This window comes from Podarcis tiliguerta (genome assembly GCF_965153285.1).
Source record: "Podarcis tiliguerta genome assembly, chromosome: 6".
Classification (NCBI taxonomy): domain Eukaryota; kingdom Metazoa; phylum Chordata; class Lepidosauria; order Squamata; family Lacertidae; genus Podarcis; species Podarcis tiliguerta.
Genome location: NC_139539.1, coordinates 95,504,491 through 95,517,173, shown reverse-complemented (window position 1 = coordinate 95,517,173; position 12,683 = coordinate 95,504,491). Strand labels below are relative to the sequence as shown.

Here is a 12,683-nt window from a genome sequence, read left to right as displayed (position 1 = left end):
CTTAGCTAAGTGAATAGCCAATGACAGATGAGATTCAGTGTTAAGAACTGCACAATGATCTGAACACTGTGGTAAAAAATTCCTATCAAATATATGCTGGTGGGGTCTGAGCTAGTTATGGTTACCCAGTATTGTTTCTTTTTAAAATTCTCACCCACTTTTTTCTTTTTCTTTTTTCTCAATCTTATCTTCTTATAAATGAAATTTTCTTAATAAAATATAAATGATACCCAGGAAAAAGTTTTAGAAGTCATGGTGAATCAGTCACTGAAATCTCCAGTTATTCGAGAAGTCTCTAGAATTCAAAGTGAGCATTTTAGCCGCTACAGAGGGGGATATTTTCAAAATGTGAAATTAAATCTTGAAGCCATTTAGAAATTGGTTGAAGTTCCATGCTAAAATCCTTTTTAGCTCAGGTTTCCTTCCACAAAAAGATGGTAAGGTAAAATGAGACCGTTCCACCCCCATATTCAAATCCGACAGGAAAAGCAAATATATTTGGACAGCTGGTGCAAGTGCTCTCTCTCTCTCTCTCTCCCTCCCTCTCTCTCTCTCCCTCCCTCTCTCTCTCCCCCCTCTCTCTCCCTCTCTCTCTCTCACACACAAAGTAAATACTCAAGAACCCAGCATATGAGGGGTTACAAATATTCAGTCTTTATTATAAATAAGAAATACTGTTTTATACATAAAACTGCCAAGTGTTGCATTTTTGTTGTTTTTGTTCACTGCCCCCAGACAGCAAGACCACAGATTTAAGTCTAAAACTGGAGTGAAGGCACTTTTTGAGGTGCTCACAGTTGAGAAAAAAAAATAAAATGAAGGGAACTCTTCAGCAGGCGTCTCCCGTGAACAGCTGTTGCATCGTTTTGTTATGCAAAGAAATAACTTGGACCTATACAAACGTGATAATAGCTGTTAACGCAATATTTGTAAATTCTTATAAAGGCCTTTTTATTTATTTATTTAAAAATAAAAAAATCTGTTAAAACCTGTTTAAGAGAAAAGGGGGGAAATACTAGAAAGGCAAGGAAAGGACTAGAAGCGCACTGCGAACTGTAATCATCCCCTTCTAGTCAAGTGCGAGAGGCCACAGCAAAAAGCCATTTCCAGTTCATGGCTTTCGGTTCTGTTTGCCTGTATGCATGCAAGTCGGCTTTATGTAAACTGTTGAAGACGTTGCTTGGATAAAATTAAGATCTGGCTGGAGCTTCTCTCTCCGGCCCTGGAGGTGCTGTAAAAACCAAGGCCAAAGGGATTCTGCCTGCCTGCCTGTATTCACAGAGACCTGCCACTGAATCTACAGTAATGGTCCAGCGCTTACTGTGGTGGAAAGCATGTGGCCGGCTGGCGCCCCTTCAGCAAATGGCTCCCATGACTGAATGTTCCTTAATTTCCCTACATGTAGACAACTAGCCATGCCTGAGAGAAAAGTTTTTCTCTTGAAAAACAAAAACCAAACTGCATAGAGAAATGGTACCAGCTCAGACCTAGGTTGAACCACCTGAGTAAGAAGTAAGCCCAAGTTGCATTTCCTCTTCAAAGCCAGCAGGAAGCCTATAACCATTCATAATATCAAGACCACAAACAAAGGGCCAGTTTGGGTGATGCCTTCACCCCCCAAGCAGGAGGCCTCAGGCCTGTGGGTCTCCTTCCTGTCCCCTGAGAGAACTCTGGATCTGCCGGAATGGGTGATATTCCGGTTCTCCCATTTCTGCTCACAGTGGAGGAAGGAGGTGTGGGGCAGAGGAGGTGCTCCCCATTTCAGCCCAGAGAGAGTCTCCCAGGGCAAAGCATCACCCGAAATGGCCTAAGGCATCGTGAGCTACACCCCTCTGACTCCTTTAGGTGTCACGTGGCTTTAGAAGAGGAGGAGGGCAACTTGCCTCTCAGCTGGCATTGCAGATATGGAACACTATTAACTACCACCTGCAGAGGTGTGGATGGGCAGAGAAAATACCTGACCCTCACTGCCAGAGGAATAATAACCAGGAGGAGAGGATGATGTGGGCAGTGTGGCGGTGAAGAGGAAGCAGTGAGAGAACAGGGCCACTCGGGATGCAAGGCCAAGCATATTTACAGGGGGGAAGGCTGGAGAGGGGCAAGAGAGAGAGAGAAACAGACTTTTCCTCACACTATAATCATGATAAAAAAAGACACAAAATCCCACATTCACACAAAAATATAAATTTGAAATAATTAATAGCACCAGTGTGTGTGTCAGATAATAAATTTCTTCCCCTCTACGCAAACGTACAAAGTTGCATAGTGTTTCAGGGTGGGTATATGCAGATCTCAAAGGCAGGGGGTGGAAGCATCAGAGCTCTCTCTTGAGGAAACTGCGGAGGCAGATAATTTCCTCCAGTTCAGGATTAAAAGGGAGAGGGGGGTGGAGAAGAGAGACAACATGGAAGGAGGTATCTTCTCCCCACAAGGAAGCGTAATCAAAGTGGGAGAGGGGCATTCTGGGCGGGGCAGAAATTCATACCAAGGAACCACCAGCTCAGTTAGTAAATACTGTGAACTCTTGGAGTTATTTACCCCTAGAATTAGGCCTGACCAATTATTTTTCCTAGAAAGATGGGTCAGCTATATTTTGTGATTACTCCCCTTTACACAAGAGGTAAACCTACCATGGCAAAGTGATATGATTCAACCTGCAGAAAGAGAACTCTGCAAACATTCTACCAGAGAGGATTATGTTGACTTCCAGGCAAGTCTAGCAAAAAAAAGTACTCTCTGGATGGTGGATGCTTCTTTCAAAAAAGGGAACAAAAGAAAGAGTCTGATTCAGGGGTTTCCTCTGCCCCCAAGAGAGAAAGACAGAATCTGTTGATATTAAATGATCTGTCCCTGGAAGATACCTCTTGAATATTACTAGTGACTGGCTGGTGACAGGAACAATTCTGATCACGAGTAGATTCTTCCATCTTGAAGAATTAAAATTTCTGCCTGTGTTCTCAGAAGTCGAAGGCAGGCCAAGGTGTAGCACCATGGAGACCTAACACACCCCTCCTTCCTCATGACTCCCCAAAAGCATTTCTGAGAAACTGTTTCTCAGAATCAAGATATACATATACATATTGCACTCTAGAAAGTTTCTTTAAAATTGGCAGCTGGCTACCAAAGCCACTAATATATGAATTAAGTTGACCTTTTCTTCTTTTCTGATTCTGAAGGCCATCAGCGTTTCTTACAAACTGTAGCTATGCTGGCCGTTACAATTTAATACTTTGGTAGCCAAACCTTTTCCTTCATAGAAACAAAAAGAACAGAGAAATTGTGAGATGGGGTACGGGAGAGAGAGACGGGGGATGAAAAAAGGAGAAGCCTGCGACTGCCCCCACTATGTATCAGTTCTCATAGCCCTTTCTGTAATTCAGCACAACAGTCCATAATATTTCACATCATTATGCAAATCAAAGGGGAGCCTTTTCTGGGAGAAGAGGGGGAAATGGAGTGTTTTGAGGAAGGAAGTGTATACATTTCATATCTTTAAACCCTTCTGAAGCCCAAAGGCTGGATATTTAATTTGCGCTCATTCAGAAACTTGCAATTTTCTCCCTTGAATTGGGAAAGAAAGAACTGATAGCTGTGTGGGAGATGAGGTGGGGGTCCTGAAGAAGGTAACCTAGGAATTAAGGCACTCCACAGCCAAAAGAACTGCTCCACCAGTCATTGAGGGAACGCCCCCCTGCCTTTAGCACATCCTTAGGGTTTTTCAATGGACGGGGTGTTGAAACAGCCGGTTGGTAAGGTCTTCTTGATGTCCTCTAAATTGCTAATGTCTTTCCTAATGGTGTTAATGTCCCTGTCATATTCATTGATGGCACTGGCTTGCTTTTCAGCTGCCTTCTCCAGATCGGAGACTTTCCGGTCCAAATCGTTGTCCCTCATCTGGTTTTTGGCAGTGTTCAAAGTATCCTCAATCTCATTCAGTTTGCTCAAGTCCACAGGTTCCACACGCCCTGTAATGGGAGCAACATACAAAATTAGAATTTTTAAAAAATTAAGGCCCACTTCATTCTGATACAGAAATAATTTCCACTGGTCAAATGCAAAAGAGAAAGAGGTTAAAAAAGCAAAATAATTCAAAAACCTGATCTTCCTAGCTTGCCAAATCATCTCTAAAATTCCTCTAACTATTGCATTCAAATTGTTTAAATTTGAGAGATAAGTTGTGTATCAAAACTCAGAAATGTGTAGCACTGAGTTCAATGTCTCTTAAACTGCACACCCAGAAATTCTCATTATGTACAAATATTTTACATTGTGAAATTTAAATGTTATTTGAACTTTATTTCCGCTGTTTGAGAAAAAGTTCTCTATACATATCCATCCTTAACTATTTTTTCCCTCCTTTTTACAATGCCAAGATTAAACAACATAAACGACTGATTGCTCATTCTCTGCATTTAATCATTCAGCCCACCCGTTCTTTTTTTACAGGCCAAGTCTATGGACTTCTGAAGCAGTAAACTGTACAAGAAATTATTGTTGTGAAAACCGATGCAAAATGTGGCTGCAAAAAGAAGGGAGAAGCTGGGATAGTCCTTGACTGGGCAGCCAATTCAGCAAATAAAGTGTCTTGTGGACGGGTTGGTGAGTAGGGCTTGTGGGGGTCGGCGAGTGGAGCAAACGGGGACAGAGCCACCCTAGTGCTATATGCACCCACTACGGTAATCTAGCTATCAGTGAACCCGTTAACCAGGCAAGCATGTCGATTTGCAGAGTGAAGTCTTGCATACTGCAAGGGCTCCTAAGGGGGTGCTGTACAACTTTCTGTGATTTGGACACAAAAACATCACTACCCTGCATGGAATCCCTGAGAGTGGAGGCCTGGACACCCATTGTCAGGGTTAGCTGGCAGGTTTTGCCCTCACAACAACATGCCACTAAGAGTAAAACAACAATGTGGTGTGCAGTCAATAGACAGTGCTGGGAGTGGGAGTCAATCATTGCACATTCATAGATTTGTCCATCTAGGTTTTGTTTTAGAAAGCCAGATTGTATTGAATACAGGGAATGGACTTTCTGACAGATGCCAGACAGATACATATCTTAATATGTAAAATAAATATATGTGCAGTTTTACATTAAGCCCCACTTGCTTATCATAATTTCAGCTTTGTCAACTCAAGTCACTGTACACTATTGTTGATAAGCATTTTATTGAAGTCCTTTGAGTACGTCCACAAAAATTATTAGACTAGGTGCCCAGCTACACAAACTTATGTTAGCCAGGTATAGCAATGACTTGAAAGAACAAACAAACAAACAAACAAACAAACAAACAAACAAACAAACAGGAAAGGGGTATTCACATCGCAAGGCAATACCCCAAATGCCACACTATTCAGGGTGAGAAGGTCAATCTCTCTAGCAGTTTACCAGCTGAAGATACATACCCAGCTTCTCAAGGAGGTCATTAATCATGCTCAGCAAGCTGCTAACAGAGGTCTTTGCTTTCCTTGCATTGGCTTCTGCTTCCTGAGCTGCCTCTGAAGCCTGGGGAATTAAAAAATAAATTCAAATGGATATTACAACTGAATTCACATATGCATGTGTGTAATTCCATATCAATTACTTGTAGCTGACCACATGAGCCAGCTAATAAGACACTACCTGTGGTGTTTAATTTGCAGTGAGTAACTCTACACACCTAAGTCCCTGAGTAATGAGCATGCATGCGTCAACTCTGTCTCAAACACTGCAGCATCATGCAATGTCATTTCTGCTGGAAGACAAGGGAGTCGCCCAGGAAGACAAAGGTGAGAGGATGGGAAAGAGAAAAGGAGGAAATGATTTTCCAAATGGCATGAGACTTCTTTGAAGGGCAGGCACCCATGAATGGGTTTTGTAAAGTCTCTTTTAAAAAACCAACACACAGTGGTGCCTCTGGTTACAAACGCCTCGAGTTATGTTTTTTCGGGTTACAAATGTTTTTAACCCGGAAGTGAGTGTTCTGAGCTCTCGGAGGCCTCGCCACTGCCCAGAGCCAAGCCTGGACATCCGCAGGGCCTACGGAGGCTCCGCGACTGGGCTCAAGTAGCGGGAGCTCTCTGAGACCTCTGCGAATGCCAGGAGCCAGGCCCCGACATCCGCAGGGTGCCCAGCAGGTCACATCCCAGCCCCAAAGTTAGGTAAGGAACATTTCCCTAACGAAGACCAAGAGCAGTGAAGCTATTAAGAAAACAAAGGTGAGCCTGGGCCGAAAAGCCCTTGACCAACCCTTGCCCCACCCCCCAGCCGTAGCAAGATGGGTGGCACCTAGCCGGGTAAGCCCACCTACCCTGTGGGGGGGGGGGGGGGAGGGAAAATTTTGGGATTCTGCAAGGGATTTTGGATTTGTTTATGTGAGTCTGCCCTGTGCCTTTGTCTTTGCTTTGCTCCTTCATTTGGGGGACTTCTGGGGGACTCTGCCTTCTGCCATTGTTTTGGGGATCGTGTGGAACCCAGTTCAGCTACTGGTTGATTGTGTGACTGCAGAAATGGATAAAAGCTCCCCATTCAAACAATGACGATCATCAGTGCAGGTAAGGAAAAAAAATGTTATTTTTTTTCCATCTACAATACTGTCTTATTTATTTTATAGTACATTGATTATTGCCTTCATTTTATGGATCAATGGTCTCGTTAGAGAGTAAAATTTGTGTTAAATTGCTGTTTTAGGGGGTATTTTTCATTGTCTGGAACAGATCAATCCACTTTTCCATTACTTTCATTGGGAAAGCGTGCTTCAGATTAAGAACGGTTCAGGTTAAGAACGGACTTCCGGAACCAATTAAGTACTTAACCTGAGGTTCCACTGTATGTGCTGATATTGCAGATTAACAATATGCCAATCTAACCCCCCAAAATTAATGTTTTTTTGGTTTTTTGGAAGCAGACAAAGTAACTCACCATTCCTGCCATCATCATATCTTGATCAGCGCTTTCCTGTTTGGCCTTTAGCTCTTTCTCTGCTGCATCCAGCTGCTGCAACATGTCGCCCACTTCTTTGTCCAGCTCAGCAACAGTGGAGAAGGTCTTGTCAGCATCAGCTTTTGTTGAAGCAGCATTCTAGAACGGGCAGAGACCAAAACCGTATAAAAAATAAATAAAAATACCTGAACAAAGCAAGTATATATGAAAGGATGAAGAGCCTGCACAGCTGGTCCAAACATACATGCAGTTTGTTCCTGAGTCCCAATCAACACCAGCACTGGGCTGTGCCTAATGAAGTCAACGCAGATTCGTACGTGTTTCCCCTCCAGTTAATTCCTTCACTGCTCTTAAAGCCTCATCGTAAAACTTCATTTGAAGTACTAATATTGATTGTATGTGTCTATATGAGGTTGCCCCATACAGTTAGACTAATTGGTGGGTCCACACAGTCTAGTACTTGTCCCAATGTGCCAGGGTGCACCTTTCTAGTGACTCATGCAGGGATCATTCCCAGCCTTCATAACCATCTTTACCTGGAGCCACAACGGATTAATACCAGGGGTTTTCCACATGCAAATTGTGTGCTCTGCCACTGAGCTGTGTTTCTCCACAGGGTACGAAAGAACACCCTGCCATGGTATTTGGTCCTTTAATGTTATAGGAAAGCTCTCTCTGTTCTGGGCAGCGTTAAGAGCAAGACAACTGAGCCGGCTTCTTTACCAACTGCTTGCCAGGAGAGAAATGTCAGCTTTTGACTTCCACTAATGCTAAAACAGCCATTGGTCTCATAGAAGACAGCTTCTTGTCTATTACATATTGCCAAGATCTGATCTATTTATGCAGAATAATTATGTGGATGACTATGCGCTGTTGCCACTTCAGGCTGTGGGCAGGAGGCATGATGTGTTTGGAAAATGGAGAAAGTAAATTCCACACACATGAAAACCAGCAAGTTGGGAACTTTTGTCCTGACATGCTAGTATTCTGTGTCCCGAGAGTTCATTTCATGAACTGCTCAGACATGTTATTCACATCTGTGGTCTGAAGACAGATAATTCAGGAAAAACTGTACCACACAAAAAAATAAAATACTTTTGAACAAATGAAGTTCCTCAATATGTTGCTTCAGACCAATGGTCCAGCTAGCCCAGTATTTACTAGAGATTGAAGATGGAGCCGGCATACAAAGGATGTCCTCTACCACTGATGCACAAGACTCACCTTCTGCACAGAATTAGCAATTCTCTCAGAATCAGCAGCTTTGTTCTTGGCTTCTCTGGCATCCGCAGCAGCGTTGCCCAGTGCCAGTTCCGCTTGCCGTGTCTTATTGTTGGCCTCCAAGATGGTCTGGGTAATGGCAGGAATTCTCCTTAGAGCCTCCTGAGCTGCAGTCTTGTTATCATTCACTCTCTTGTCGAAGTCTGGGGGGGGGGATGTAAGGAAGCCCCACTGGATCAAACAAAAATCCATCTAACTCAGCCTTCTATTTCTAACTGTGGTCTATCAGATGGGAAGCCCATAGGCAAGACATGAAAGCAACAGCCCCCCCCCCCCGGCTTGTCCCTAGGACCTGATATTCAGAGGTATATTGCTTCCAAACAGGCAAGGTCCAAATAGCAGCTGTCGCTAACAGCCACTGACAGACAGATCCGCCATGAAACACTGTTTTGTATCAAAGGTCTTCGAAACCCACTGGAATGCAAGTGGGTGAGAAGAAACTGGTGTCTCTCCCCCCCCCCCAATATTTATAATAAGCTGTTGACCCTGAGAAGCTTTCAGAGGGGCTTACAAAAGATCCTCACAAGTGATTATCTTATCCTTTTCTGTCTTGTCACGTAAACGGCTACAGTAAATTTGTCAGAAGGAAACATGTACAAGGGCTGAGATGTACTGCACCTTGGGAATCCTGCTACAGCGGTTGGCGCTTTTGACTGAGACCAAAGTTCGAATCTGTGCCCAGTTATGAAGCTTGACCTCCAGGTTTTCATGCATATGCTCACACCATTGACATATGCCCCCCCCCCCAGGAAATCAGGGCGTAAGCTCAGTCCTGAACATACACTTTTCACTGGGATAATACTGACGTGATTACAGCAGTACAGTCGGTAGTAATAGGAAAAACGCGTCCTGTGGAACAATATTCTGATTCTGGCCCACTCCCCCCCCCCCAAGAGAGGGCTGAGTCACTCAGGGAGGTCAGCCTGCCATTCTGCAAAATGACTCATCAGAAAGTCATGGTGCCGCCTACCTTTCAAGTTGCTGAGAATGTCATTGGCCTCCTGGAGGGTGTTGCTCCCCTTCTTGGCGGCTTCTTCAGCCAGAGCCTTGGCAGCATCTGCTCGAGCCAAGAGCTGGTCGGCAGTCTGTGCAAGCACACACAACACAGCAGGTCAGCCCCACGCTCTCTGCCTCTCTCTACAGTGCCTTCATACAATGCCTGTGTATTATGCACAGACTGTTTCTATTGAATTTCAATTTATTATTATTATTTTAAAAAATACTGCTTTTATTTATCTTCATGGTACAGAAGACAAATTCTGAGAAAACAATTGTAACAACAGTAAACAACAAGTAACTTGTCCTAATAAAATTACAGACTTTTATCTTGCCATGTGTTAAAAGTTTCACTTGATTACTCTAAGAGATCACACCACATTTTCCCACGAGTGCTGGGTGGATTCCTGCCACAGTCTGAGCGTTGTTGTTCTTCTATTTGTACCCCTCCCACTCTGGGCAGCTTCAATGTTTCCCCAAAGGTGCAGGGGCAGGAGTCAAGTCCCTAGCAGAGCAGTGAAATTTTCCTAAGCTTTCCCCACCTTAATTCTAGCCCCACAAGGCAGCTCAATACTTATGGCTTTGCAATGCTTCTGAAATACACTCAGGCCTGGATTTCGTGAGTCTTCAGTGGGAGTGAGTTCCACAGCAGAGAGGACAATGCTGACAATGCTTCTTTCTTCAGTGGATTTCAAGGAGGATGTAATCAGACACAATGGAGGAAGTGGCCTCTAAACCATACTGACCCTAGGAGTCTCTGATTATTATGTGACTAAAGCAGCTTACAAGGAAGTTAAACAGTATAGGAAAGTACATTTGCACAGTCACAAGAACAAAATCTAAACCTTTTAAAACAGTTCATATATTTTAAGGACAAAGATGCTAAAGAATTGGAAAGGCCCTTCATCCTCCCCAACTCTGTTTTTGACTGCTGATTCTGCTTTAGGTGTGTATTCACACCACTATGGTCTCTTTTGGCTTGGACACGAAAACCTTCTCTTGCCTTTTACAGCAAATTGTTTCTCCCTTACTGCCTACTCTCTCTCCACCCGTCCTTTCCTCGTCTCCAGGCCACTTTCCCCAGGCTCTGGGGCCCATGCTGTCTCTCCATGAACACTTTGCACCTAGCTCTGTCCTGCGCATGGGGCAGCCATTCTACAGAACACATGGTCAAAAAAAGCCCTAAACACATGTCCAGCATACCTCTCCATGAATTGGTTAACACAAGTTTTCAAAGGTTGAGAGGAGTTAAGCCACCCCTGTTTTAACCTGCATTGATGGCTTTTGTCAGGGCAAGAGCTTACATACAAGTAGAACTGACCTGCTGTTCAGTCTTGCCCTTCTCCAAAAGGTTCTGTACTTCCAGCTCTTTCCCTTTCATGTCTTCTCTTAGGTCCTCATAATCCTTCAGCTTCCTGTTAATGAGTTGATCAAGTTCTCTGGCTTCCTTCTTGATCTTATTTGCCTCATTCTGCACATGGAGAAAACAGGAAGAGAAATGGCTTTTGTGAATGAAGCAATTGTGTATTATACATTTTATGGCACATTTCCAAGGGGCTGAATTTACAAACATGGTATCCGATGAGCTGGATCAAAACCACCCTTTAAAAGACCTCAAACCAGGATCAGATACAGCAGTGCTATCTGCAGCACATCTTGAAGTACCCAGAAGTGCCTCAACAGCATATTATACGTATTTCAAAAAGCATTAAACAAATAATCTCTTAGCTGACATCAAGGGCTTGAACCATTTATCTCTGGTGTCACCTACAAAAGCTAAACAAGTTTCAGTTTTATTGGTGCTTTAAAGCTCTTCCAACAAACTCTACACAAAGCCCAACTCAGCATATCTCCAGCTTGGAAAGAGATGCAACCTGTCTCCTTTTATTAGGTGTTTTAGATTACTCTTAATCAACACAAGCTATAAAGTGATGCTGATTCTACTGATTATGGCAGCATGTTTGGAGACAGCCACATGCTGCCACACCACAACTAGCTTATCAAGACTCCAAGAAGACACAAGAATAGTCAGTTGCACTTGTAGAAAAGTTGACTTGCCAAATAGGGGTGGCCAGAGGCAAACTGGATCCTATGCCACCTGGCAGCTGTTCATTTCTTACATGCAATGGGATAACCAAGCATGTCACCCACCTTGAACGCATTATAACTTGTAGAAACACTTACTGGATTGAAGAACTTTAAAAATGAATATACATGTCCTATTGCACCTTTGAAATCTACCCCCCTTTGGGATCAGCCATGGTATTGCTAGTGTTGACTATGTTTGGATGTTGCATATATTTCAAAAACAGTAAGATGACAATAAAAAACATACCTCTAGCTCCTCCGAGTCTATAGATGGCAGACTGGTGAGGTTGGCATAGATCTGCAGGGCCTTATTCCCAGCCTCCTCAGCATCTGCATGGACTTTGTTTGCCTGCTTTTCTAGATCTCGGGAAATGTCTTTTGCCTGGTTATACCTAGGAACCAAAGATAACCTTACTATTGTTTCTCTTTGGCCTGTTGGCTCAAGGTACTATTTCTGCTTTGGATGCAACAGGTCTTGTGCTCAAGGAGTGGGTAGGTGGGTATGGCTGCACCAGGTGGAAAGGGCCTGCAGCTCGGTAGCCAGCAAAACAAACTTTTGCACGCAAGGAGCTCCTCATTTAATCTCTGACATCTTTTAAACTTAGATCTTAGGGAGCAGAGCTGGGAAAGACTGGTGCCTGGAGCAGTCTAAAAAGACTTAAAAGAGCTGGTGCCAGTCAGAACAAATCATACTGAGCTTGATGGATCAATGGTTTGGCAGTATAGGGCAGCCTTTCTAATAAAGTTAATCAGAGATGCTTTCAGTTAGAGGTAGGTAGCTGTGTTGGTCTGCCATAGTCGAAACAAAATTAAAAAATTCCTTCCAGTAGCACCTTACAGACCAACTACCGTATTTTTTGCACCATAACACTCACTTTTTTCCTCCTAGAAAGTAAGGGGAAATGTCTGTGCGTGTTATAGAGGGAATGCCTACAGGTGGCATGCCTACGGATTTTCCTCCTCTAAAAACTACGTGTGTGTTATGGTCGGGTGCGTGTTATAGAGCGGAAAAATACGGTAAGTTAGTTATTGGTATGAGTTTCCGTGTGCATGCACGCTTCTTCAGATACCAATGGTTTCAGATAAACAATTTCAGAGATGCTTTCAGATAAACAATTAAACAGTTCAATGCAAATACACACAAATCACTGAATTAAATATGGAAACTGGCCGGGAATACACTGCACCTGTGGATGGACAGCTGAACAAGCAACCAGTCAGCTTCCATTTAAAAGGTACAGGTCATTTTAAGTATCCCCAAGTGGCCTGACCCTGGCCCATGCTTTAAAATTGATCTTTGGGGTGGTGGCGGAGTGTGGAGAGGGTATCTGGACCAGGACTCCAGTTATGAGAACTAAAATCTGAGTTTCTCTTCCCTAGGAGTACAGGTCAGTTTC

General features: G+C 43.5%; 1 protein-coding gene across 2 annotated transcripts in view; it reads right to left on the bottom strand.

Annotated features, from left to right (window-relative positions):
- Nucleotides 1-631: 631 nt before the first annotated feature.
- Nucleotides 632-12,683, bottom strand: part of LAMC1 (laminin subunit gamma 1) — a 120,277-nt gene continuing 108,225 nt past the window's right edge. Inside the window, exons 22-29 of one of the 2 annotated variants that reach the window (XR_014512667.1) lie at nt 11,534-11,678; nt 10,520-10,669; nt 9,173-9,287; nt 8,146-8,345; nt 6,901-7,059; nt 5,406-5,505; nt 2,627-3,965; nt 632-2,586 (exon numbers count right to left, since the gene is read on the bottom strand). Coding sequence is in view for 1 of the 2 variants with exons in the window: in XM_083446470.1 (XP_083302596.1) it covers nt 3,709-3,965; nt 5,406-5,505; nt 6,901-7,059; nt 8,146-8,345; nt 9,173-9,287; nt 10,520-10,669; nt 11,534-11,678 (1,126 nt within the window). In the remaining variant the exon portion in view is untranslated. Of the gene's footprint in view, nt 3,966-5,405; nt 5,506-6,900; nt 7,060-8,145; nt 8,346-9,172; nt 9,288-10,519; nt 10,670-11,533; nt 11,679-12,683 lie in introns of both variants that reach the window. The other variant, XM_083446470.1, reaches the window with a different exon arrangement.